The sequence below is a fragment of the Dermacentor andersoni genome, chromosome 9 (assembly GCF_023375885.2).
Source record: "Dermacentor andersoni chromosome 9, qqDerAnde1_hic_scaffold, whole genome shotgun sequence".
Classification (NCBI taxonomy): domain Eukaryota; kingdom Metazoa; phylum Arthropoda; class Arachnida; order Ixodida; family Ixodidae; genus Dermacentor; species Dermacentor andersoni.
The window spans coordinates 94875962-94902790 of NC_092822.1; the positions used below are offsets into that span (position 1 = coordinate 94875962).

General features: G+C 46.2%; 1 protein-coding gene across 1 annotated transcript in view; it reads right to left on the reverse strand.

Moving 5' to 3' along the window:
- Window positions 1-732: 732 nt before the first annotated feature.
- LOC126528396 (regucalcin-like) overlaps window positions 733-26829 on the reverse strand; it is a 29710-nt gene continuing 3613 nt past the window's right edge. The window contains exons 2-6 of the mRNA XM_050176288.3: window positions 26347-26512; window positions 11798-11992; window positions 9656-9865; window positions 5904-6050; window positions 733-4075 (exon numbers count right to left, since the gene is read on the reverse strand). Of these exons, the coding sequence (XP_050032245.2) occupies window positions 3882-4075; window positions 5904-6050; window positions 9656-9865; window positions 11798-11992; window positions 26347-26503 (903 nt within the window). The 5' untranslated portion in view covers window positions 26504-26512 and the 3' untranslated portion in view covers window positions 733-3881. The remainder of the gene's footprint in view (window positions 4076-5903; window positions 6051-9655; window positions 9866-11797; window positions 11993-26346; window positions 26513-26829) is intronic.

Genomic DNA, 26829 nt, shown 5'->3' on the forward strand with positions numbered 1-26829 from the left:
CTGTCACCATTTTCGGGCCGGAGGATTTATCAAGAACGCACTCAACATCATTAAGAACCAAGACATCCTTAAAACGTACATTGTCTGGACTCTTGGACACAAATACTTGGTGGGCAGCGAAGCGCCTCACGCCGCCACCCGAGAATACGTACTCCCAGCAACTCCACCAGGACATCGTCTACCGTCAGACCAAGAGAAAATGAAACAAAGGAAATACTACAACACTCTAGAACATTAGAAGAAGAACAGGAGCGAATATCCGCTACCGCACTCCAAGCTTAAGAGATAAGAAGCCGTCGTACTACGCAGACTTCAGATGGGCAATTACCTACACAGTACTCTACTACCCAAAATGTGCACCTCAACATCGACAAGAGACTGCCAATTCTGCAATGCACCACATACCTTTGATCACATGGTATGGGAGTGCAAAAAGAACCCGCCGACAACGCCTATCCAAGCAGCAACAGCAGACCAGTGGGAGGTACAGTTGACAAGCCCTAAACCCGAGGACCAACTTCGGCTGGTGCTATCAGCTGGTATTGGCTGGTGCTTCGGCTAGGCTATCAGCGCAGGGCCGCGGCTACCTGGAATAGGGTGGCTGCCCACCTTCGGGCATGAACAGCTTGGTCTCCGAAATAAAGTTTGTTCACTCACTCTCTTACTGGCGCTATCCTACGCAGGTGGACAAAAGGAAATCTAAAGCAGAGAAAGGGAGAGGTGGTCTGGACAACAACAACATTTTATTTCGGTTCACAGTATGTGCACTGAAGAGCGAGGAAGATTGGGCTAAAGGTGTTTCGCAACACCTGACCCCCTTCGGTAGTTCCGGCACATGCGGTTGCAGTAAGATTTACAAAAAAATGTTACACAGTGTTTACACAGTCACTAAGTGGAATTCAAACATTTTCCTTGTCACGCGTAATAATAACAACAAACACAAAGATAACATGAACGAAGCTAAAATACAGCAATGCAAGTCATTACGTAGCATGCAAAACAGTAGTTTGAAAAATCAGTCATTGGTAGTTACTAAGCGTTCATTAAAGATACAGAAATCATAACGAGGTCACTGAAGAAGAAAACAAGAAAAGGGTACGATACTGGTTTATATCTCTCGTTATAGCAAACTGTTTAAAAGATTTGAAAGAAGCTTACCGTTTAAATGTTTCCTAATTAGAAAATCATTTCTGGATGAGCGTTTAACGTACGAGGTATAACAACCGAAAGTTCTTGAAGGCCATAATTTGTTCGTGTTGGGTCAAACCCATAGTGTTTATGTCGAAAATCGTACGATGTGCCCACATTTAAATAGTTTTGTTCAAAAGCTTGTTTATCATTTCTGACTAGTTTATGCAATCAATCGATAAATTCTTTAGATATGTTTCTGCAATGCTCAGTAGGCTGCGTTTTAAAAGTAAACTTCTCGTGCTTTTACGAAGTGATACATTTTGAATAGCACGTACAGCTCTTTTTTTTTTTGGAGTATGGAAAGCTTCATTACATTAGTTTCCATAATCGTTCCCCATAATAAAATGCAATAATAAACATAGGAGTAAACAAGCAGTAATACAATACCAGCTTTACTCGAACGGGTAATGCATAAAGAAATTTATTATGCCGAATGAACGAGCTACTTTAATGGATAAATAATTGATGTGTTCCGACCACAAGATATTCTCTTGAAATGCACCAAGAAATTAGATTTTTGACTCGCACTTGATTTTGACTTCATGCAATATTTCGAGTAGAAATTACTGTGAATGATCTTTTAGTCTGAACACTACATAGTTTGTATTGTTAACATTTAATTGCAAGTGATTTTCTTTTAGCCATATTGCGAGTTCAGGCTACCGTGCATTTGCTATATACTGCAATTCTTGATAATCTTGTTCAACAAAAATAATGCACTCGTGTGGTTAGCCTAAATCACAATATCGTTAGTAAATTGTACGTGAACTACGCCGTTGATTTATATCAAAAATAGGACCCGACATAATAAAGACCGTTGAGGTACGCCTGTTGAAATGATTCCTTTATTCGACTTGATACGATATACAGTTGTGTATTGTTGGCAATTATATTGCGATAGTTACTGAGTAAGTCTTACGCTACTCCTCTTATACCGTGATAACTCAATTTTCTTTTTAGTACGTCGTGTGATACTGAATCAAAAGCTTTACGCAGGTGTAGGAACATCCTCACCGTTATTGATTTTCGCGGAAAGTTGCTAAGCATTTTTTTTCTTTTATACTAAGTAAGGCGGATTCCGAACTTCTTTTTCTAAAGCCAAATTGTCGACCTACAAAAATGTTGCCGGAAATGTAACTATATAGGCGATGGTTAATTACATATTCAGTAACTCTTGCGAAAGCTGACAGCACAAAAATAGGACTATAGTTATTTAGGTGACCACTCTTGTAGATCACACTGACTCGAGCTAATTTCATTTCCCCAGGAAAGCAACCAGAGATCAGCATGACGTTGCATGACGTTACGATCACGTTTACTGTCTGTTGTATCTCCGCTTGACACGTGCAGAGTGGCCTTCAGGCCAAGTAGGCACAGCGACGTTAGGCTAACGAAACCCGCTTAAAGGCAAAAGCCTTGAGTGGCTCATTGCAATGGCTCATACGCGCAAGAATGCGGGGTCTAGTCGAGTTGTTCAAAAAATACTACCATCAAGTCGAACGGTTCAAAAAAGTTGACGAGTGGTACGAAAATGTCATCATCAGCAATGGCTCATACACGAAACAAATAACGCAATCTGGAATAGCTGACACAGCCGTAAGCAAGCAAATATGGAATGGCTGAATATGAAAGAAGAAACGAAAAAAGAAAAGAAAGAATGAATGAAGAAACGAAATAAAGAACGAACCAACGAAAGAAGAGAGAGAGAAGAAACAAAGAGTGACAGAAGGAAATAAAAAACGACGGAGAGAAAGAAAGAACGAACGAAAGAACCTTTAGGTAGTGCATTAGGTGTTCGCGTGTGTCTTTGCGGAAGTCGATCTACATGGCAATACGTTTACTTCGCACTGCAGCTCGTTATGCCTTTGCAAGAAGTCCGACCCCTCCGATTGGATAACTTAATGCGTTACCACGTGTGCAGCACGTTTTCACCTTCACGTGTTTACAGGAGTGTAACATGCTGCCGACTTTTTCGATTAGTGTCGGAATATATATACAACTAAGGGTAACCCGTGGCGCCCTCCAGTGCTATGTAACATAACTACAGCACCGTCCGTGCAGACGCTGATTGAACACCAAAGCCACTGACCCGTGACCCGGAAGTAAGTCACGGGACTTTTGTTCATTGTCAGACGGACTTCGCATGTGTAGAACATCTTTGACTGCGTATGGAGTGTTCAAGATACCTAAGTACGCGTTCAGGAAGACCCTCGACTATGACTGTAGAATAAGAAACTGGAAAGCAGGAGTGCAATAACAACATTCGTAGAGAGCAACAGGGAAAAGCGCGAAAGGCGCAGAAGCCGGTATTCAAGGGAGGCATGACGGTGGAGAAGCCAGGTATGGAATTTAATCGAATTTAACTCTTCAGAAATTATGAGGGCAGTTGTTTACGTTTCTCGGGATACATTGTTTCGGTATACAGCGCCACACTTCGTTTCACGTGTCCAATATGTCATTTTACATACGCAGTAGTTAGAACATCACGACCATTCCGCCCGCGTTGCGTGGCGTTGCATGAAGTCGGTGCTGGTAGCGCCATCTCCTGGCGCTTCGAAAAGTAACCGCTGCAAACGGTCAAAAAAAGAAGAAACATGCTGCGCGTTGTTCGGGCGTCTAACCAGTACAGCGCCTACCCGTCGCTTCGACGCCGCAGCGGCGTCTATCGGCACGCCTAGCACGGCTAGGGTCTAACCGCCAAACTCGTAGGCTGCCTTGCCCTTTGCTCCCAGCTCGGTAACTCTGAAGAGGAGGCCGTCCTCGGCCCTAGTGGCGTCCGGGCGAAAACTGGCTGTCGTGACGTACAGCACGTCGTAGTTCTCTCCTCCGAAGCAGCACGACGTGGTGTACTTGGCTGGAAAGCTTATCTTGGTGAGGATCTTGGCTGCCGAAAAAAAAAAAAGATGACTATGTGTGAGCTGTACGGTGACGTCGAAGAAGGGTTACCGGCACTAGTGTCACCCGGTAAATACTTGTGCGACAAATTTATGAAAGCCTGCAACCATTTATTGAAAGGTCTACAGATTACCTACAGACGATTCATGCTGACTACTACAGTTCGCAAATTGCCTACAGATTACGAGACTGTCCACCGATGGTTTTGCACTTTCAATCAAACTTACCTGGTTGTTCCTGGTGGAAACGTTATGTGCCCTCTATCTCTTCTCCCCATCTTTCATCCCCCCATCCCGCTCCCATGTGTAGGGTAACAAACCGGTTAGGCTAAACTGGTTAACCTCCCTGCCTTCCTTCTCCACTTTTTCCTTCCTTGGAAAGCTTGCTTCCTGCCTTTGCTACAAAACGTATGTGTCTGTCCATAAATGCACAACGCAGGCTTTATCGGCGGGAAAAGTCGCTCATATGATGCCTATGAGCACTGGAAACACGCAAGCGCGCTATTCCTTAGCTAGAGCCGAGCTACCTCTGAATCTCCAAATACGTAGTTTCTACCGACGTAATCCAAAATCTGTATACACTTATTTTACCGTAGAAGCGGTTTGTGATCAGGTCTCCGCCGATTTCAGGAGCCAGGATGAAACAGAAACGTTATGTACCTACATGGTTGTGCTCTGATACCCCACGTCACGCCAACACGTGGTTGCGTTTACATCGCTGGCCTCTTTCACGGGAAGTGAATGCTGTTTCATATTTTCGCTTTTATTTATCTCACCTCGAGAGCAAAGTTCAGGCATCATTTCGGCGGTCTTTTTGAGATTCGCTCTTGATATTTAGGAACGCGTACCTAGTCAATAACGCAGACTAGTCCCTATAGTAACGCTTAGACGGTTCGCCATGTCATTGGCATGGATCGGCATGCATGGAATGGCATGCCTACACGCAGCATACGCTCTCCTTCCCTCGCAGCACCTCTCATCTTGAAACAAGTCAGAGGGGTAAGCATCGAACGTACGAACGATTCTCGTTTTTCCAGCTTCCGGTCGTTTTTGGGAGCGCAGACCCTCAGACGACCGAAACACTCATTTACGTTTACGAAGGCACGAACGGATAAAAATGATTTTAGTGCTGTTTCAGGACAACATGGCACGGACAATTTGTGAGGAAACGCTGCTAGGTACCCAGTTAGGTACCCCGGCCAAAGGAAGAGTCAAACTTCCTTTGTCAAAGAGTCAAACAAAGGAAGAGTCAAAAGCTTCCTGGTCCTAATTTGAATACATAACTGACCACCGTACTCAATTAGGTAATGACCTCGAGTGCTTTACATATCTTGCCAATCTGGGAGTACCGCTAGGATCAATACTGGATCAACTACAGGTCATTTAATGTTGTTTGTAAATTATGTAAGCGAAACTGGTCTCTGCAGATGCTAAAAAAATTAAGCTTTATACGGAGGCCTTTTCTTTCTACAGAGCCGCAGATGTGTCTGACCAAATATTATTGAAGAATAATCACGATGAAAGCTACAACTCGTGCCCCGGTTGGATCATGATTCTAAACTGCTCAAAATGCAAGCATGTTTCGATTTCAACTACTGATTTCCAATTAAATGGAATTGAATTCCAAGTACAAGCAAGAATTCGCAGGGACCGGTGTGCGCCCACCGAATCACATCGTTCACCCGAAAATTCGCCGTTGATTTAGCAAGGGTCCTCCCCTACTGTTTGCTTGTATTTCCCGTGAGATTTCCTGCAAATCTTAAGGTGGGCACATGCGCCCCGTAAATTGTGGCGCTTTATGCAGGAGGAAAGCCCCACCGGTCTCTGGGTCAATCTGAACCACCGCGCTGCCTTCGAAGCACGCCATCCAGATCTTGTCGTTGACGTCCATGGTCATGCCGTCCGGAAGGCCGAGGTCCTCGTAGCCAGGCGTCGTGCGGAAATCGGCCAGCACTCGCCGGTTGCCTGTACAGACACGGGCCGCTTTTTTGCAGCGAGGGTCTCGAATTTGCTATTCTTGATGCCAATAGGTATATCGTACGAAAGTTTGCTAGCCCTTTGCTTGCTCTTAAGCTTACGTACTACTACATGAGCGACTGCGTTTGAAAGGGCGTTCCTTGTCCGCGAACTAGGCCGTCAACGGCACTAACACCCTCAGGGACAGCCTTGTAAACAAAAAGACAAGAAAGAGGTCGGAAGGACAGTCGCCTCTGTAGTTTATTGATAATAAATTGCAAGCGCAATGCCCAAGATAGTTCCGCTTCCACGTGGAGCAAAGTATAATTTTGTTCACTTTAGTTTCCCTTTTTGTTATTATTTCCACATTAGAATAAACCATAACGATTAACTTTTCATGTGGCTTCCCTGGCTTCGTTCTCCGTCACCTTGTATGACTGTAACTGACAAAAAGTGAAATCTCTGGGAACCTCTTGATCTTCTGGCTCAAAGCCAACCACGGTAATATAATGTACTGAAGAAGAGAAGCTATGCTCAAGATCTGTCTTCGATCGATCGCCACTGTCGAATGCTCAGTAACTGGAACGGCCTCCCTCTGCCATTTTCGACATCGTCTGTACATCCGTTATTATGCAACGCGTCACTGACCATTTCCAATATATATATATATATATATATATATATATATATATATATATATATATATATAGATCATAAGAAGACACCAAACACTGACACCAAGGACAACATAGGGGAAATTACTTGTGCTTAATAAATAAAATAAAGAAACGATAAATTAATGCAAATGAAAGTGGATGCGAAGGTTGTGGGTTCGGTTCCCACCTGTGGCAAGTTGTTTTTTCATCCACTTTCATTTCCATCAATTTATCGTGTCTTTATTTCATTTAGTAAGCACAAGTAAGTTCCCCTATGTTGTCCTTGGTGTCAGTGTTTGTTGGCTTCTTATGATATGACTGATAAAAATCGGGCCCCTCGGTTAACCCCCTTTCTTCTTGTTTATATATATATATATATATATATATATATATATATATATATATATATATATATATATATATATATGACTTGATCTTGTACAATATTAAACTTGTGCCCCAACCCTTACGTAATATCCCCGAATCGGGCGTCTCAAAGGAACATAAACCGAAGCTGTTGCCGCTGTGTGCCTTTGCAGGCGTACAAAATAATCGACCAAGTGGTATTTCGTGTTATGGGTGGCACGATGAAGTTTTAATTTTTCCAGTGCGTAAGCTGCACATTCAATAACCGCCCAAACAATCCCTCCAAAGAACAACGCAACATATCGCAAAGATTGCGATGGCTCAGGCTCCTGTTCATCTAGGAAGTTCAGCTTGGACGGAGGCTTATTCTGTGCACTGTACGCTTCAACTAAGCATACCCTCTATGGTGCACCAATAGCAGTCAGTTACAGCGCATTGTATTAAAGCTCGGAGATTAGGGAACTGGGTAAGAGTCTCGTGCACACTCCGCTAGATGCTTGGTGCCCCGAAACCACAAGTTTCAGATATACCTCTAACAAAATGTTTAAGGTGCAATTTAATGGCACCCGCGCGCCCACGCACGCACGCACGCACGCACGCACGCACGCACGCACGCACGCACGCACGCACGCACGCACGCACACACGCACACACACACACACACACACACACACACACACACACACACACACACACACACACACACACACACAAAGAAATTTTATATTTTCTGGTGCTACGTTTAATGAGGCTCATTCGAACACTATTTCCAGGCAGTTGCCAAGCAGAAGAGCAAGGTTATAACGGAACTATTTTCACGGACTCTGCAATACAGTTGTGAAGATGTGGTGGAGAACCGGGACAGCTGAAGAACGCTTCTTGCTTCCTATCTAACTAATGACAAGAATGTATTGTTTATTTACGTTGAGCGTGAGCATTACGAACTGAAAACCACGCAATCTGGAGTACCGCATCTTCAACCTTGAACATTTGGTGAGATTACGCTTTCTTTTCCTTGTAGCGCAACGCTACAGCGCTCTAGATAACCGTGTCAGAGGCTTTCCACAGATTGTATGAATCTGGTCCGAGCAGTACTGCCCGGACGAAGATCGTAGGCTGCTGCAAGCATTTATCTATGTTGTGTTGTGAGGTTGCGTGCCTTCGGAGTAGGTGTTCATGACTCGTGCATCTGACACGGCAGAACCATTTGGATTTCCTCAAGTCGCCGATAACCCGAACCTGCAGCTCCGGCGGAAGACAGAGAACACGAGGTTGCGTGATGACGGAGCGATAGTCAAGTTCCGAACCCATAACTACTTGCGCTATCGCTGTTGCCTAATTGCAAGAGGCAACAAGAAACGCTACCCTCATAGCCTGACTAAAAAAAAAAAAAAAGGTACGCCATCGAGCGCATCGTTCTTTTAACAACGTGATTAGCCTTCTAGAAGTGTTTGGCCATTTGCCTACATTGGCAATCGTCGTGTACGGTTTCTGCACAACTTTATAACAATAATTAGAAGCGAACTAACGTTTAGAAGTTTAGGTCGTAAGGACTAATTGACAAAGGCCGGAAGCGGCCATTACAACTGTTGCGATGTTATCAGTTGGTTTGCGTCCCTGCAGGAAAGACTCACTTGTTCGCACTCTCCGGTGTTTCTCTGAACGACACGAGGTCAACTATAGTCATTGGTTTGCACAGCCTTTGTTTATGTGCACTTTGTGCAAAGCGAAAACTGAGTGGCTGTGCCTTCGATGCAGCTACAAAAAATTACCTAAAGCCATCACGAAACACCAGGTAAGGGTTCACGACTCCACAGGCAGGCGAACGAGCGGCATCTTGCAAGCTAAAGATTTGCATTTTGTATCCAAAGTGAAGGGGATATAACTGCGTTAGCACCACTTCCTTCGATGCGTAAATAATATGAACTGTATTACAATATGCGTGAACTGCACGCGCTGTATGACGTATTGGTGGTGCGGGTATTGTCTACTGTAGCGCAGCGTCGAGTAAATGCGTGAGCAATAGTCCAGCATCTGCAGTCTCTGTTTCTAATTTTCCGGCCGTGAAGAAATGCAATGGTATCGTGTTCAACCAGAAGTTCTTCCCTTCAAGTGATGTAGCTTTACAAGCAAGGCGTCAGGCACGTTCTCTGTGTCCTAACAACCGTAAGCTTGGGAAAGCTTGTGTGACCTTCTTCTTGTGGCCGAAAAAAAAAAAAAAACTGGCCTGCTCAGATTTCGTGGCTGCCCTTCTCTTGCTGTCAGTCTTTGTTTTGCGCACGTCGATTGAAAGGCGCACTTCCAATGGAACTTCCCCAAAAGGCTGGCACCCAAAAGTGTGACAACAGCTTACCTGACACCCCTCACTCTACTTACCTTTGCCGTTCGACAAACAACCTCAATGTAATCATACCAACGACGACACTGTAGCAACAGTAAACATCATTACTCTTGGAGGTATTAAATGGATTGATGACACAACAGATTTTATATATTACACCAGCTTAAGTTGGCCCAAGTCCTTAGCAAGTGTCTCTCTCATAAGCTGCCATGAAGTGAATAGATCGCGAGTGGCACGATCAGCATACTCACTGATCTCGCCCGCGGCAATGTCGAAATCGAAGGCGTAGATCAATCCGGGCACCGAGTCGCCGTAGAACATGACCCTGCTGTCCGTCGTCCATGTGACGCCGTTGGATAAGGTCACCCCGTTCAACTTGTGCTTCAGCGTTCCCTTCGAGTAACACCAGAAGTTGTTCTTCTTTGGTATCAGGTTCTGCACCCCTGTGGAGGGCATCGACCCTGAAATTGAAAAAAAAGAATTAAGTTCTGGGGCTTTAAGTGCCAAAACCGCGATACGATTATGAGCTACGCGCCGTAGTCGGGGGCTCCGGATCAGTTTTGATCACCCAGGATTCTTCAACTTGCACCTAAATCTAGGTACAGACAATCGAATTTTTGCATTTCGCCCCCCACGCAATGCGGCCGCCTTGGTCCGGGATCGAATGCGCAGCGCCATATCCATTGGGCTGTCACGGCGCATGCGTGACACGGTGACGGGGATACTGTATTGACTGTATCGCAGCGGAGACGGAAGGCGAATCATAAGAAAGGCGAACGATAGTATACTGCGCACACGCGGGGCTGACCATTACGCTTTCAATCGGTCACTGAGGGTAGTCGATTTCAGAAGCTCCAGCGATCCCTGCGCAATGCCAATAATGCCCGCGCTATGCCAGAAATAGCGCTGCTACTGCGCCAGCTTCCCCGTGGCTCTAAGGCGAGAACCTAATGCGACTGGTGGAGTGAGCATGACGTTAGGCAACTAGCCTGGATGAGGAAACCTATGCAGCCATCTCTACTCCGTTTGGAGCCTACCTGCACTTCGGCTCTTGTGAACTAAGTATCTTTCGAGGCATTGCTTGGTTCGTGGTAGCTTTTAGTGACACCATAGTCTCGATTGACCTTCGCCACTCAATCACTCTCGCTTCTACTCTCCCGCATAGACTCCGCAATGACAGTGCGCTCGGCGCTATGTTGATGGTGAATGAACGACAATTGAAACTGTGACTTGTCGTTCGAGCTGGGAGAGTCCCTTATTCCAGGAACCTTCTGGCCTGCACAGCCCGCCGGGCCAGGGCATCAAATGGGCGCTGGTCGACCAGGTCCGGCTTTGAGGCCACAGCCAACCTGTGAGACAAACAGCAGTAGACGCAGACCTCCTCGGCACTAGAAATTCAGTTTGCCTATCGCACGGTGTGGACGTATCTCCTGCGAGCGATTCCTTTATAGTATCTTCTGAATAGACTTCAAGACCGTCACGCGACGGTCCGTCTTAGCCTTGTGTCATGCTCCATGATTGCTGAGGAGAGGAGGCGCAGGAAAAGCGGCGCGCTGAGAGGGCCAGACAGGGCGAGGCGTACAGGCCTTCACCGATGCAAGGGGCACATCGAGAACGCGTCGCGGACACATGTGGCAACGGGAGACATAACCCGGTTCGAACACGAGTTGGGTGCACGTGTGAGCTGGTTGGTTAGATTAACATGGTGGAGAAAGTGCGCTGAGATAGAATGAGAAGTAGCGCTGTATATACTCTGTGTACGTTAAAGAAATAATTCTGCAATTTTACGTGAAAAACCACATGATTAAGATGTACGCAGCAATGGGAGGCTACGGATTAATGTCGACCACGTGAGGTATATTACCTTGGGCCTAATGAACATATTAGAAATGTCGGCTCCGTAGGACACCGCAGGCGGGATTCGAACTCGCGACCTCGTGTTTAGCGCGCAACGCCATATGCACTGAGCCACCACGGCGGGTGCGGGGGTATTTAGCTGGCCATTTCATTATCGCGCTGTTTCATCAACAGGGGTTGTATTTGCGCGATTATGTTAAAGCGAAGCTTTCGAGGTGAACTCTCCCGGAATTTGCTGGCGGCGAGTTATAAACGGCGGTCATTCGCCTTTGCATCGAAACTTGCATTTTATTCCGCTCCTGTCCTCCCCCTCTTCCCTACTTCTTTGTCTATTTGGGTATGTGCCCTAATTTTCAAGGCGCCAACAACAACGAAAACCAAGAAGTGCGTTTCTGACCTCATAACAGTACAATCACCGCAAATTCTATTTAACGCTCATCAGAAACAAAAGCAACCTTTTGGAATTGACTAGATGTAGTGAAACGCACAACAGCGTGTCGCGAGCCAGCTCGAGGAGAGCGACAGCCTTTCCTCACCAGTCCAGAGGCGTCCCAGAGCGTCACACTTGCCGTCATTGAGCCGGGACTGCACCGTCGATTTGGGGTCGAGCATCTCGACCAGCAGCTCCCTCTGGTGCGTGTCCAGGTCGAGCCGGTACAGGCCGTGCTCCATGCAGAGCGCCAGCTGGCGGTTGTCTTGCGCGAAAGGGATGACGTTGCCCAGGTCACCTTCTGCGAGACGATGCGACATGCGTGCCGTTCAGAACGAATCATCATCCCTGGTGACTCGGCGGCTGAGGAGCTTCTTGTATTGATCGAGCAGGTTGCGTGTTGGATTACAGGGGGAAAGTGAGATTACGCAAATAGCTCCGACTATGGCGTAAGCGAAATTTCGTATTGCCATTTCCAGAAAGGAAAATGAGCGAAGTAACAGAAATTGAGATATTTAGAGTAGCAGCGTCAATAGGGGGCTTCTCGCTCGCAGCAATCCTGTGGCCAGACAGTGTACAAGAGCAACAAAGCGTAAAACAATATACATAATTACCCAATATGCTCATACGCGTTGCATTCCCTATGAAGTTCTTCAATTTGAATAGATAGGCGAAAATATACGCCGATTAGGACAGACTGGCTTCGGGAACGGATACAGTTTCCTAAAGCTTAAACAAAACGGCTTTACCCCATGCCATATCTTGAAACGCCTGCGACTAAGAGTTTCTTTCATGAACGCCTACTCATTCCTGATTGTATGTCAGACAATGCCAATTGCAACACGCGTGGTGCAGAAGAAACGATCAAGCATCTGCTTAGCGACTGCCTAACATGCGAAGATGAGAGGATTGCCCTTCGAGCAGCTTTAGGGCACTCAGACGACAGGCGTTTCACAGAAGACCTTGGGACCATGGTCTCGTGTTTCTGCGATTAACAAAGTCACAAAAGCGCTGCTATACGTTTCTTGAAATGCGTCAGCCTGTATGTCCACTGTGACTGATGCAATGATGGACGCTTGATTGAGTACATACTAGTGCAGAGCGGCAATTTCTCTCTTCCTTCTCATCTTTCAGTCCCCTCACCCTTTCCCAAGTGCAGGGTAGCCTACCGGGTGGCTCGGGCTGGTTACCCTTCCTACCCTTCCCTTATCACTTGTCTCTCTCTCTCTCTCTCTTTGTGCTATACTGCTTCCAAAACGCTTGGTCTTCTGGGCCGCAGTCTAATAACCTCAACAACTAACGTTCGCAAATTAGCGCACGTCACATTTGTACGCCCGCAGTCGGAATTGCACCGTCTGCGGACCGAAGTTTATTACTCCCGCCCACCCCTTTAGAGCAAGCGCGTTTAAGGGATAGGGGCATAATATTTTCGACTCATCGTCTTCTTATATTTTGGTGCTTCAAATGAACGTCCAGTACCTCTAAGCCTCAGAGAAAATAGTGTTACGCCTCACAGCGCCCTACATAATTTGTTACAGTAGCTTTTCTACAGTCAGTTTCGGGTTTCGTTTTTACTGACTCTTGACGTTGCGACACAGTATGACACCACGTGGTAGTAGGACATTTCGGCGCTCTGAGCCTTGTGCCGGCTCGATCGGTCATCCACCCTGCTTCCACGTAGGCCCTCGTAACTACCAGCAACACACGGATCGACTGAGCGAGCAGGAGCGAGTGTCCTGCTCCCACGCGAACACGTACTACGTCGTGACGTCGCAACGCAGTACAACTGGCAGCAGTAAATATATTATAATAAATTATTTATAGTGCTCTCAGGCTTGACACTATACACGGCGCCTTACTAAACTTGGGCCAAACTTTAAAAATACGTAATTGCTGCGTAGCTGGGCACAACCAACGTTGTTTGCCATCACATGAAGAGACTCAGATCATTTTTTTTTGCATTCCGCCTGATTAGATAATTAGTCTTAATTAATCAACTTCTTATTTATTATAATTATATGAAAAGTGTCAATACAAGTATAGAGCAACATGAGAAACTCCCGATACAGCTTTCTGTTGCTCAATACGTAATACATAAAAGTGCTTTTCCGAGGGTGAAAGAAGCCAGCGAATACACGCTAAGCGCTAAGCCAGTCGCGCGGCAATTTCGCATCTATTTGCGGACAATCTTTCAGGCCCGGAAAACACTCTTATGTAGCATGTATTGAGCAACGCAAAGCTGTATCGAGAGTTTTTCATGTTGCTCTACAGTTTCCTCATTTACACTTCTAATCTTAATATAATAATTGAGAAGTTAATTATTTAATTAGGACAAAATATCTAATGAGGCGGAATGAAAAAAGAAATAGTCCGAGTGTCTCCAAGCGACGGCCAACAACATTACCTTGGATTTGTCAGCTGCGCAGCATATGTATATTTTTTATTGTTTGGCCCAAGTGGGACACCCTATATATTCTAGGGTATAGAGGTCTAGCAGGTCTAATCCTGGTGTAGTTTACGCAAAAGAAAATTATATTCAGAAATATAATATGGTTCAAATGAAAACGGAGCACACTGAGTTGTGGACATTGAATTGTATAATATCTTGTATCTTGTATAAAATTGAGTATCGCTTTGAAAATGTGCTCATAGTGTCCCTTTTTATGGCGAAGCTTTCTTTGCCTCTTCCTTCGATTTTCCCACTGCTGCTGCCGCTGCTGTGGGCTGCTGCGACTGCTGCTATTCGGCACGCCGGTAACGCCGGCCACGTCAGGACGTAGTTAAGAGGCACGTCACTAACGCCAGCCGCGTCGAGACGTGGCAGAGACATGTCCATGCCACAAAAACATAAAAAGCATGCGCTGTCAGTGTTTGTTTCATGACATTTCTTTATGAGCTGTCATTCTCAATATTCCAAGGAATGACTTTGTAAAGAATGTAAGACAAGGTATGAGCGACATGGAGGGCCTGCACAGCTGTGGTTCAGAATGATTATTCGCCAAGTGATGCCCACGGCATCGACAGCAGATTTTCTACGACACGGGGCCCTTAACGCTGTCGCGTTAATACATGACGAGAGTGTGGTACAAAGGAAAGACGACCAGAGAAGAAGCTCGTGTCAAGATTGACGTCGCGTCGCATCTGCACAATGCTCTCTGGACGCCTAAGCACGCGCGACCCCACACGAATACTGTGCAGGATCTGCCGCGCTTGGCTCCGTGCTCACCCGCAACAGCAACGACAGTAGAGAGAGGAGGTGGGGAGAATGTTAACGAGGGAATAGAGAGAGAGAGACAGCAGGCAGTACTACAACGCTACAACCCAAAATGGCGCCGAAGCGTGCCCTTTTGTGCCGACTCCATGCGTGCCGACGAGACGAAGGCTCGCATAAAGCGTCGAGCGGAACAAGAACAACAACCGCAAGCGCAGCAGGCAAGGTAACATTTCACATCCCGTCACGACTGTCGTATGCGGTCAATATATCACCGCCAAATGACGCGAACGAACGCAAACAGCAGACGAAGCTTCGCTTACATCCATTCCCACAGTGCGTGGGATGTGTTTTTCAGTTATTCCAACATGATATGTGACGTTCGCCAGTAACGAGGAGCAACGCTTTCTGAGCACAGTGCCGTTTTCATCGTGTCATGTCAGTGGCATGCTGTCATAACAGTACTCCTTGACGTATGCATCACCGATATTTATGATGTCGGCACAGCTTTCAGCTCGGCGCAGCCGGCGTTGGGCTTTCAATCATGATGACGGGGCAGCTGAACGGCAAAGTCATGGCGAGCGAACGCGGCGTCAAGCGTGCGATAAGAACAGTCTGATCGTTATCGCAATTGTTCTCTAACATTTAATATATCAGCATTCTTAGGATACTTCACGCACTTTCCGGAGGCTATCAATGTATGTATGTATGTATGTATGTATGTATGTATGTATGTATGTATGTATGTATGTATGCATGTATGTATGTATGTATGTATGTATGTATGTATGTATGTATGTAACCGTGTTCCCGCCTACCTAGGTGACGGGGTAGTCAATGGTCACATGGGTAGCGCAAAGGACTGTCTGTACGGACGTAACAGGGTTCTAAGCCAACCATCGCACCGACTTAGGTGACACATAAGTGTCGCGTTGGACGAACCTCTCTCACGCCGACATGGGTCACTGTAGACGCGGGACTGGGTTGCTAGCGCTGATCGAGGAAAGTCTTTGACGCAGACAAGGAGTACAGGGTGTGTGACACTTAGTCCGTGCAGGTCTGCAATGCACCACTTTTGATGCCAACTTTGGTCACTGAGTATGTGCAAGTATGTTTGTGCCGCTCTTCAATGTACATCTTTGACGCCAACTTGCGTGACTAGGTATGTGTCACTGGGAATGTGCCGCTCTACAATCGCTAAAAAGATGCCTTAAATTTATCCGAAGGCGAGCGTAATCGAAAAGACGTCACATGGGTTCCTCGAGGACAGCAACCCTACGCATTATCAGGCTGCGTCACAAATACCCTGGGTATCTACCGCTTTTCGATGAATGCCTTTCACGCCCATGTTTCAGTGAGCTTGCCTATGAATATACTAGGTATGTGTCGCTCTTCAATGAACCTCTCGGCAACATGGGGTTACTGAGTGTACGGCCAGTCGTGAGAACAATTCCCAGGTTTCGCAAGCCCCAGCGCGCCTGACTTCTCGTCTCCGAGGCCACGGGCAGACTTTGCGGCAGTTCCACTAGATGGCGCCATGTGCCACATGGCGTCATGATATGGAGTCGTCATAGGGAAGAAAGTAAATTGGCTGGGGGAGTGTTGCGGTATCTGTACAGGAAAAACATTGATTCACAGTGGAGGAAAAGAACTAGGAAGCTTACCAGCAAGTATGCAGCCTGTAGGTTGGGCAACACAGCAACAAAGAACGTCAAGCGAAAAGTCAGAGAGATTAAAATAATTTCATGGGCGGCGGCAATGGGAAAGAAACCTGACATGAGTAACCACTTAAGAGGAAAAAAACGAAATCAGGAAAGAAACAATTTATGATAACTCAAAGGGAAGCTCATTACTTTTCGAAGCGAGATCGGGATGCCTTAGAAAAGGCACCTATAAAGCGAGATATAGAAGGAACAAGAAGCATGTGCTTGTCGCGGTAAAGGTAGGGAAACGATGGAGCATGTTTTATTAGAATGTGAAGACGTCTTCGCAGCGGTTGATTTAGGCACCACTGGCCTCCTTGAAGCCCTTGGGTTCAGCGAGAGCAGTGGAAAAGTAAACATGTCCGCAGTAGAGATTAGTAAGAGGCAATTGGAAGATTGGTGGAAGGAGGGAAACGACAAAAAACGGAGACGTACAAAAGCAAAGTTCTCAATAGGGGATCAGAAAATTTGGTTGTGGTAGCTCATAGGTTTTTTTTTCTTTTTTTCTTGTTTAACCTAGGTAGGGCAATTAGGCAGTATAATAGCAGGATCTTGGTGGCGCAACCCACCGACCCGTTGCAAAGGAGACGCGCTTAACATCCATCCATCCATGCATCCATCGGCGCGTTTGTCAGCATTCGCACGCAGCGACGTGCCACGAATTTCGGAGGTCACACGCAGGCTTCGTAGCGGTGGCACGATTTCTTAGGGAAGCGCGAAAGAGGAATCCCGCTGCAGTACACGCTTCATACATAACTCGTTTGGACGGTACGTTGTTTCTCTATATACATTCAATGCTAACACCTTACCATCGAGATGGGTTCTGCCGCAACTTTTTTCTCCCCAAGCTGCCACAGCCCCCACAGAAGATAGTTGTCCCATAGAAGTGCTGAAAATTCTGGTTTATAGACCAGATGGTGCGCACAGAGCGACTGCTGTACAAAGGATGGAAAAACATAGGACGAAGGACGCATTGTGCACATCATCATGGATTACCAGAACTAGCCTGGTCCCGCACTTTCCTTCAGTATAGACCAGAATTTTCAGCGCTTCTCGGGGGCAGCCATCTTTTTCGCACATCGTCGCTTTGTCGCCCGCTGCCCCGTCATCAAATTGACACAGCAGCGCGGGCTGCGCAGACAGCTGAAGACTGGTGCATCGCTTACGTTGATCGAACTGGCCAGTGTATCAATCAGGGCTCTTACATGAACCCGACAGAAGTGGGTCGAGACGGCTTGCCGGACTTGAATCGAGCTTTCGAGTTCAAGTAAACGCTAGAGCCGGTCGGGCTGAGCAAGCCCTACAGAATGTGGCGTGTTGACCCAGCCTGACCCGTTTGTAATGCGCAAGTAAACTTGTACGGGTGTACGGCCAGCAGCGGTAAGACTCTCGCGGGAACACTGCGACGTCGCGATTTATGCGACGTCAGCGGGAAGTGGTGTCACGACAAGGTAAAGACAAGCACTGTCCAGTGCCACCTCACCGTAACGATGAGACCCACGAGATAAAGCTGTTTGCCGGTGGCTGCGGGAACTGGAAGCCCAGTTCTAACGCACTGATGTCTTGGCTCGGCGCTGCGTGCCATCTTTGTTCGGGCTAGCCAGAAACGAGCTGATGTAAATGCGGTCACGTGGGGATCGGTCAGTCCGATATCTGACTCGACCAGCTCGTGTCCGGTTCGCGTAAATGTAGCCAATGTTCACTTGAAGGAATATCTAAATTGCCTAAAATCTATACACTTATTTCCCATTGATCCAGTCAGTGTTAGCCTTGCGTCTGCTGCGCAGATTTCACGTCCATTCTCACGAGACGCATACGTCAGTATGCTTGTGGAATCGCCGAGGATGTGCAGATTGAAAAGCATGCGCAGTGTCATGTGAGCCAACCATCTATCGCTCTAAGCAGCAGTTAGCTTTTCTAGATAACGCCCACCTACACACTTCCCATGTGACCGCTGAATTAGACATCCCTTCTTTTGTGTCTTATCTTGTTTCGTTTTTTGATTCTACGTTTAATCGGCACATGTTTCCAATAAGCATTCACTAATTAAACGACAGCGCTAGTGTGTCATGTGCGTTTATTAAGGTGGAATCCTTAGATGGCTCATGGGTCGAAAAATCCGTTGTCAGGCGTTATGGCACCAACATTCAAGCTGCAAGTTAGCTCCAAGCTCCAAGACATGGGCAAACCGGCCATGTCCTCAGGTTGGATTCCACTGGACATCGCAAAGGTCGAGAGTCGAACCTACGACCTTTGGTTTAATTAAGACGATGTTACTTAAGGCACAGTTAATTTGGATTGAGTCAATTAGTGTATTCGAACCCACGGCCTTTGGCGGAAATCTAACCCACGACCTTCGGTGTTAATTAGGGCGAAGTTAATTAAGGTTGAGGTAATTAATACACTCGAACCCCCGACCTTTCATGGGAGAAAACCAGTTATAGGAAGCAGCAATGCATTCGAATGAAAATATTTCGTGAGAGCGCTGGGTTTCGCCTTCATGCTCTTTAGCGTGTGCTAAAGGGATTGTTGTCTATTTGCAGAGAGAGAGAGGGCTCTTTATTAGAAAAACAGAGAATTTTGCCGGCGCATATATAACCGGTGGCATGCTACTCTATAGGGATGGGGAATGGGATTAAAAGATTCCAGAAAAGAGTGGGAGAAAAACAGGATAAAACTAAATATGAAATGTCCGAGTGGACCTGATACTAATATTTACAGGTGACATGGCGGGTAAATTTAGGCTTTTGTATAGGAAGTGTGCAATCTTTAAAGCTTTCCTATTAGACCAATTAGACCCAGTGCGTTCTATTTTCTGCATGTTTTTGAATGTATTGTTGCAATTCCTTTTCTTATGGTTCATATCCACAACCATACAAACACTCCGACATTGTCTTCGTTTTCTTTTTTGTACGAACTTATGCTGTTACTTATGTTCCCGTTTTGTAGGTTTGTTTCCGTTGTTCGATTTTTTGTACTTATCACAGGAATGCCCCATTACTCAATGTCAGTACCGGCAAGGAGTTAAGCTGTAGCAAGGGGGCTGCTATTTAAATACATGGTAAAAGAGAAATAGCTTTACAGCGAAGCTTTTATCCTCTTTTTGGTCAGCATTTTTCGCGTCCATGTCCGTGGGAAAAAAAAGTGGGCCGATGCTGGAGGTGGCGCAATACCGAGCCGAACCGTGGCGGACGTGAAGCATGGCTCAAGCACTCAGCAAAGTGACAGCAAAATTGCATACATTCTTTGGAATCACGCATGCAACACGCAGAACAGCATTCGTTTCAATAAAGAACAAGCACAAAAGAAGCATCCGGACCGCATAACTGATGATAAGGCGCTCCGGATAATAATGCGAGGCACGCAGCGCTCCCCGCCTGCATTTACCGGTAAAAATTACTGTTGCGCAAGCTGGCCGCGGCAGCGGCAGCTTGCGACGCGGGGATTGCCGTCACTAGCGTTTCGTGTGTAAAAGAAGTGGCCTAGCAACCGATTTAATTGTTGTTGCCGCGCCGCTATGGGTAGGCAACGCATGGTTAGAACTCCCGAGGAGGAGCGCGACTACGAGTAGCAGCAAAGAGAAAAAGAAACGGCAGAACGATCAGCGGCGGCGTGCTGGCAAAGTTGCCATCGCTGTTATTACTGAAATTACTCTAAATTGCCATTACTACCATTACTACAAAACAATAAAGCCTCTTATGCCATCATTTTATTCATTTTATTGCGATAGCGATTATTTGGACACTCCCAGCGCATTTCTGCCGTCGGCGTCGCCGTGAGGTTCCGCATAAAGTCCGAGGGCGATAAAATCATCGCCGCGCGCCGCATGCTGTACGCGCGAGTGAAAACGTGCGAGCGTAAGCCGGCGATCGCGGCTAAATCTCGCACACGCAACGGAGCAAAGCGGGCAGGAAGCGCGCCGCCTTCCGTCGCGCTCAAGGCTTCGGGAGGACGCAAGGGAAGGGTGGCGCGTCCTACACTGGGCGGCCAGGACAGCTGTATCTCAGAAGCCATTTGCGACGGGCACAGAGTCTGCGCTACGATGTGTTTTCGCGGCGAAGTTTGCGTTGATGCGACCGGCAGCACGAAGGTCCATTCGCTCGCTGCTGCTGCCGCGTTTCCTCACTGCAGCGTTTTGACAGCGAGTTTCCGGAGTCATCGAGTGATATGTGTTGAGGTTTTCTTGTGCACGCCTGACACCATGATTGTTAATTTAGTTATTATGGCTATGCTTACAAACTTATACGGCTGATAAAACTACTAAGCTCACTTCGTGTAGCTCTCCGCTAATTTCCTATTGTAATGACGCTTCGCCTTCCGGGCGGAACTGCGACTATTTTTCAAAGCTCACCAGTTTCACAGACTATATCTTTTAATATTTTCTAAATCAAACTTCTGTTTCACTGAGTGACTAGCTTTTCACGTTCTCTCTAAAATACAGCAAATGCCATTGAAATTGGTCCAGCGTTTGTCCGATGAAAGCATTTCGCTGCTTAACGCGCATTTGAATAAGGAAATCTGTGTTGGTTTCGAGCCAAAGCTTGCTCTAGCGCTCAGCATTTGTTGCTTCCGCTTGGCGCCTGCGTTCTGTCTGTCCTTATCTGGAGCCTCCTAACAAGAATAACAAAAAAAGAAGAAAATAAAAATAGAGGTGCGTTGGTCGGGATTCAGGCCACGGTCACCCACCGCAACTGCCGGATGTTCGACTTATATATTTAGGCTGCAAATGGGGGCATGCCTGTAATGAAAAAAAAAAAAAAAACGCGTAAACCATACGCCTCGGAGCATTTCTCCCGAGCTAATTGGGTCGTGGTAGCGTGGCATCTGAAGCTACAATGGCGCAGCTTTCATGCAGCAGCAGGATTTCATGCGTGAGCGGCCGAGGCTGCGCTTCAGACGCATCTACTTTGGCGCGAATTCTCCTCCTACGTGCGCTGCAGATTAGTCGTACCATCTTCCACGTTATCCCTACTGCGCATTTCAGCGTCACTTCTGCTATCCTAGTGCAATTTCTTATCGCGTTGCTTACATTTGTGCGTGAGAGTCACTGGTTGGGATATTCTTGCAAACGCCGAGCTCGGGAGAAAAGTTGAGGAAATGAAAGCGAAATTCAGCGAGGACATTTGATCGCTTGGATCACGATGCCTTCTGCAAGGTTTTGCTAAGGATGCAGTTCTCAGGAATCGACGTTAAGGAAATAAAAAAGAAAGAGGTTGAGAATTTAAAACAGGGTATGAAAATCTTGGGTGATGTTGTCGAAACACTACGCTGTGAAAAATGCTGCGCTCGCCGCCAACAAAGAAAGAAGCAATAAAAAAAACTTAAGAGTGACAACTGCGCGCTCTCAAAGAAGTGTGGATAACTCGAGGAATACTCGAGAATGAATAACGTAGGAATCAAAGGCATTTCAAGCACGCGGGGCAGGGGAGGGGGAGGAGGGAGGATACTGTATAGCGGTATTGCAAGAAGTCGCAGAAAAAGATTGAGTGCTCTCTTACACATGCCGAACTTCACACTGTGCCACCACGTTTCGATGAAAATAGTTGGCATCAAGCACGTCATTTCTCGGTTCTCCTCGCGTTCACAGAAAAATGAATTCATTGGTAAGACGCGTAAAACTAAGCTTTGTCTTGGCGATAGTGGCATCACAGCCGCAAGCAGCAACCCAGTCTACGTGACTGACTACTTGACGCCAGAATACAAGCAGCTATTCACCGAGGTTCTGGCCCTAGAAAAAGCCAAGAAATGGAAGTTCCTGTTCACTGGACAATTGTCTAATGAAGGCCAGCAAAACTACCGATAGCCACATCTACCGCATTTCCAGCGAATCCGACCTCTCTTTAATTATCTGCACACGAGTCTTTTTCTTCGTTTGTTACTGCTTTTTAAGCAGCACGTCCTCGCATCTAACAACTGGTTTAGAACGATTTATTTACAAGAGTTCACGGATGCTTATTCATTTCAATGCAAATAGTATGCGAAAACATTTTTATAATATTCAGAATCTTTCCACGATCACCAAATCATTTTTCATCATTTGTGTCATAGAAACGTGGCTCTATGACGACGACAAATATATATTCTGCTTCCCCAATGACACATCAGAATACACACATAAACAATCAAGTAACCAAGGTGGAACAGCTATCAATGTTTCGGCAAACTTCAAACGGCGGCGCGATATCGTACTAAACTAAACTTATCTAAGTGCGAAACCGTTTGGGTAGAATTCGACCATTTGTTCCTTAACACTAAGAGCAAGAACTTTATTTTGGACTACGCTCATCCTTCACCTTCCACTTCATTCAGTGATCTCTGTAGTGCCTTAGATGATGTATTAGAATCATTATCATCTCAAAACAAGAACGTGATGTTTATGGGTGACATGAACGTAAATTTAATTGACACAACGCCCCTTAACTGCACGCCTAATTGCAGTTGTTAACGTAGTTTTGCGTATGAAAGCTTAATTATTCAACTAACATGATACTCTCACGATGGCAAAAGCTAATTGCTTGATCGCACATTATCTTGCATTTTAGTCTTGCTCGAAGGACGAATGCTTACTGTGACATCACAGATCATTATCCCATCTTTCTGAAGGTAAACTCGATTCCTTTTTCACGCACCTCTACTCCACACTTGTTCTTGGTAAACATTTTTTTTCAAGCTGTAACTAATTGAGACTGGATTATAATAAAAGAAACTAACGACCCTCAACAAGCTTTCTCGCGCTTTTTGTCTGTACTCTTACAAAACTTCCCTTTCTATTCCCACAAGAAAAAAATTCAAGAAAGCACAATAGCGTCACCGCAAAATTCTTCGCTAAACGACGGATTACCCAAGACAATGCGCAGATGTGAGAATCTTTATAAAAACAACTACTAACCAAACTACTAACCTGACTTTCTATAGCTCTCCATTAATTTCATATCGCAATTGACGCTTCGCCTTCCGGGCGGAACTGCGACTTCTTTTCAAAGCTTACCAGTTTCGGAGACTATATTTAAAAAAAAAAAGTTTCCTGCATCAAACTTTTGTTTCACTGAGTAAATAGCATTTCACTTTCTCTCTAAAAGACACAGCAAACGGCATTGAAATTGGTCCAGCATTTGTCAGATGAAAGCATTTCGGCGTTATACACGCATTTGAATCGGGAAATCGGTGTTGGTTTCGAGCCAAAGCTCGCTCTTGCGCTCAGCATTTGTTTTGCTTCCGCTTGGCGCCTGCGTTCTGTCTGTCCTTATCTGGAGCCGCCTAACAAGAATAACAAAAAAAGAAGAAAATAGAAACAGAGGTGCGTTGGTCGGGATTCAGGCCACGGTCACCCACCGCAGTTGCCGGATGTTCGACTTATATATTTAGGCCGCAAATGGGGGCAGGCCTGTAATGAGAAAAAAAAAACGCGTAAAGCATACGCCTACGAGCATTTCTCCCGAGCTAATTGGGTCGTGGTAGCGTGGCACCTGAAGCTGCAATGACGCAGCTTTCATGCAGCAGCAGGATTTCATGTGTGAGCGGCCGAGGCTGCGCTACAGATGCATCCACCTTGGCGCAAGCTCTCCTCCTACGTGCCCTGCAGATTAGTCGTACCATCTTCCACCTTATCCCTACTGCGCATTTCAGCGTCACCTCTGCTATCCTAGTGCAATTTGTTATCGCGTTGCTTACATTGGTGTGTGAGAGTCACTGGTTGGGATATTCTTGCAAAAGCCGAGCTCGGGAGAAAAGTTGACGAAATGAAAGCGAAATTCAGCGAGGACATTTGATCGCTTGGATCACGATGCCTTCTGCAAGGTTTTGCTAAGGATGCAGTCCTCAGGAATCGACGTTAAGGAAATAAAAAAGAAAGAGGTTGAGAATTTAAAACAGGGTGTGAAAATCTCCAGTGGTGTTGTCGAAGCACTGCGCTCTTAAAAATGCTGTGCTCGCCGCCGACAAAAAAAAAGCAATAAAAAAAACGTAAGAGTGACAACTACGCGCTCTCAAAGAAGCGTGGATAACTCGAGGAGTAGTCGAGAATGAATAATGTAGGAATCAAAGGCATTTCAAGCACGCGGGGCGGGGGAGGGGGAGAAGGGGACTGGAGGAGGGGACTATAGCGTCACCGCCAAATTCTTGGCTTAATGATGGATTACCAAAGACAATGCGCAGATGTGAGAATTTTTATAAAAACAACAACAAATAAAATATCCATTTACTGTTACACTGATAGCCGGGTACAAGAAAAACTGCAACTACCTCTGCGCGCAGCTAAAGAGACCAAGAAGAAGCTCCTTTAACAGAAAATATTGGAGTGCGTGAACAACACTGATAAATAATGAAAAAAAAAAATAGTAAATTCCTTCCTAAATAGAAACAACAGCCAGGAAGCCGTAACTAGAAAAACCACAATGGCAATGAATATTGGAATGAATGAATGGAATTTGGCTTTCGACAAGCTTTGTGATCGCCAATTGACACGCCTCCCACATCCCTTTTACATGTTTGCTACTACTCCTGGTGAAGTGATGTCGGTAATTAATAATCTGAAAATCAGAAGTGCCGGTCTCGACGATATTAAGGCATGCCGTATAAAATAATTGTGTATTATTTCCTTATTCTTGCGGATATTAATAACTTTTGATTTAAAACGGGAATGTTTTCTCGAGAACTGAAGTGTGCCAAAGTTAACCGTTTCTAAAAAGAGAGATCGCTCATGACTGACGAACTACCGATCCATCTGTGTCCTACCATACTTCAGGGAAAACACGGGGAATACGGCAGATGGAAAGTCAAGACGATGAGCAAAACGTGAACAAGGTGAAAGCAGGAGCCAACGTTTCGACAAGTGGACTTGTCTACTTCAAGACAAGGAGGCCTTGAAGAAGACACGCCCACTTGTCGAAACGCTGGCGCCTGCTTTCATCTTGTTCACGTTTTGCTCATCTACTATACTTCAGTAATAAAATCCAGACATTAACTGAGAAACGCCTAACAATTACTTCAACAAATTTAATATTATTACGCTGCATGAGTTGGGTTTTCTATCAGGGTATCATACTGATCTCGCTGTAGTATTTCTCACAGGTTACAGGTTCTTTCTCACAGGTTCTTTCTTCTCAAAGAGAAGAAAAAAAAAGCTATTGATGATGGTAGGTTTTCCGGCTCTATTTCTGGCGACCAAATTAAAGCCTTAGACGCTAACAAACCAACAGATACACTTTCTAAAACCCGAAGGCATGGGAATACCTGGTCCTACCTTGCTACTACTGTGAAGTTACCGCCATAATAAAAACCAAGTTAGCGTCCAAGGCAGGTGGTAAAGCTCAACGTCCCGTTCTAGCGTCGTACATTTGGGACAGACAGCGTAGTGTTCCACGAGGCCATTTATTTTGCAAGAAGGGTGACCACCCGTATTCCAGATGGTAAGTCCGCAACCCTTCTTTACCATGACCGCTCTGCTCGAAGAATTTCTCACGGATGTCCACCGAAGCTTGCCAGCGTGCTAGAACTATTAGTTACAAACGCAATACGCGTTCTTCGAACGTGCACGTTGATGTCGTGCATCGCCTTTGCTAACTTCCGCCGCATCTTGGTTGTCCGCGGTTCGGGTGGCGGCCAAGATGCCTCGCCGTCGGCTCCGTGTGCAGACACGTGTTAGGCCACGCAACTTGGAACCGGACGACCGCTCACCCGAGCAGATCGCGGACGGCGCAAGCCCGCGTGTCTCAGGTCACTGCGCACTTGCGAAGCACTTACCCGTGCGGATGACCTGAGTCTCCGTGCCGCAGGCGGGATCGTAGCGCGACACCTCCCGCCCGAGACAGTCGACGAAGAGCAGCGTTGAGCTCCGCTCGTCCCAGTGTGGCCCTTCGCCCAGGAGGTGTCTGCGCGTGCTAGCTACCTCCACTTTCATCTTGGCGATCTGGAGAGAGAGAGAGAGAGAGAGAGAGGGAAAAACAAAAGCTGCAGACTTCAGTGATACTCCATTCTCTTGGCTCAGCTATAACAGACCGCAGTTATGAGCTCCCGTACGCTTCGACAGATGTTTAGCGGCTTTTACATCGATGATAGCGATGGCACTAAAATGGTTTCCCATCGGAAATACATGACGTCGAAAGAGCCGTAATAAAAAGCTGACAAGGAGATCTACACCTTGAGAGGGGAAATCGCAGCCGCTTATTAACAAGAAATGCCACCGAAAGGCCGGCAGAAGGCGTTGTTCACAGCCGTTTAAGAACT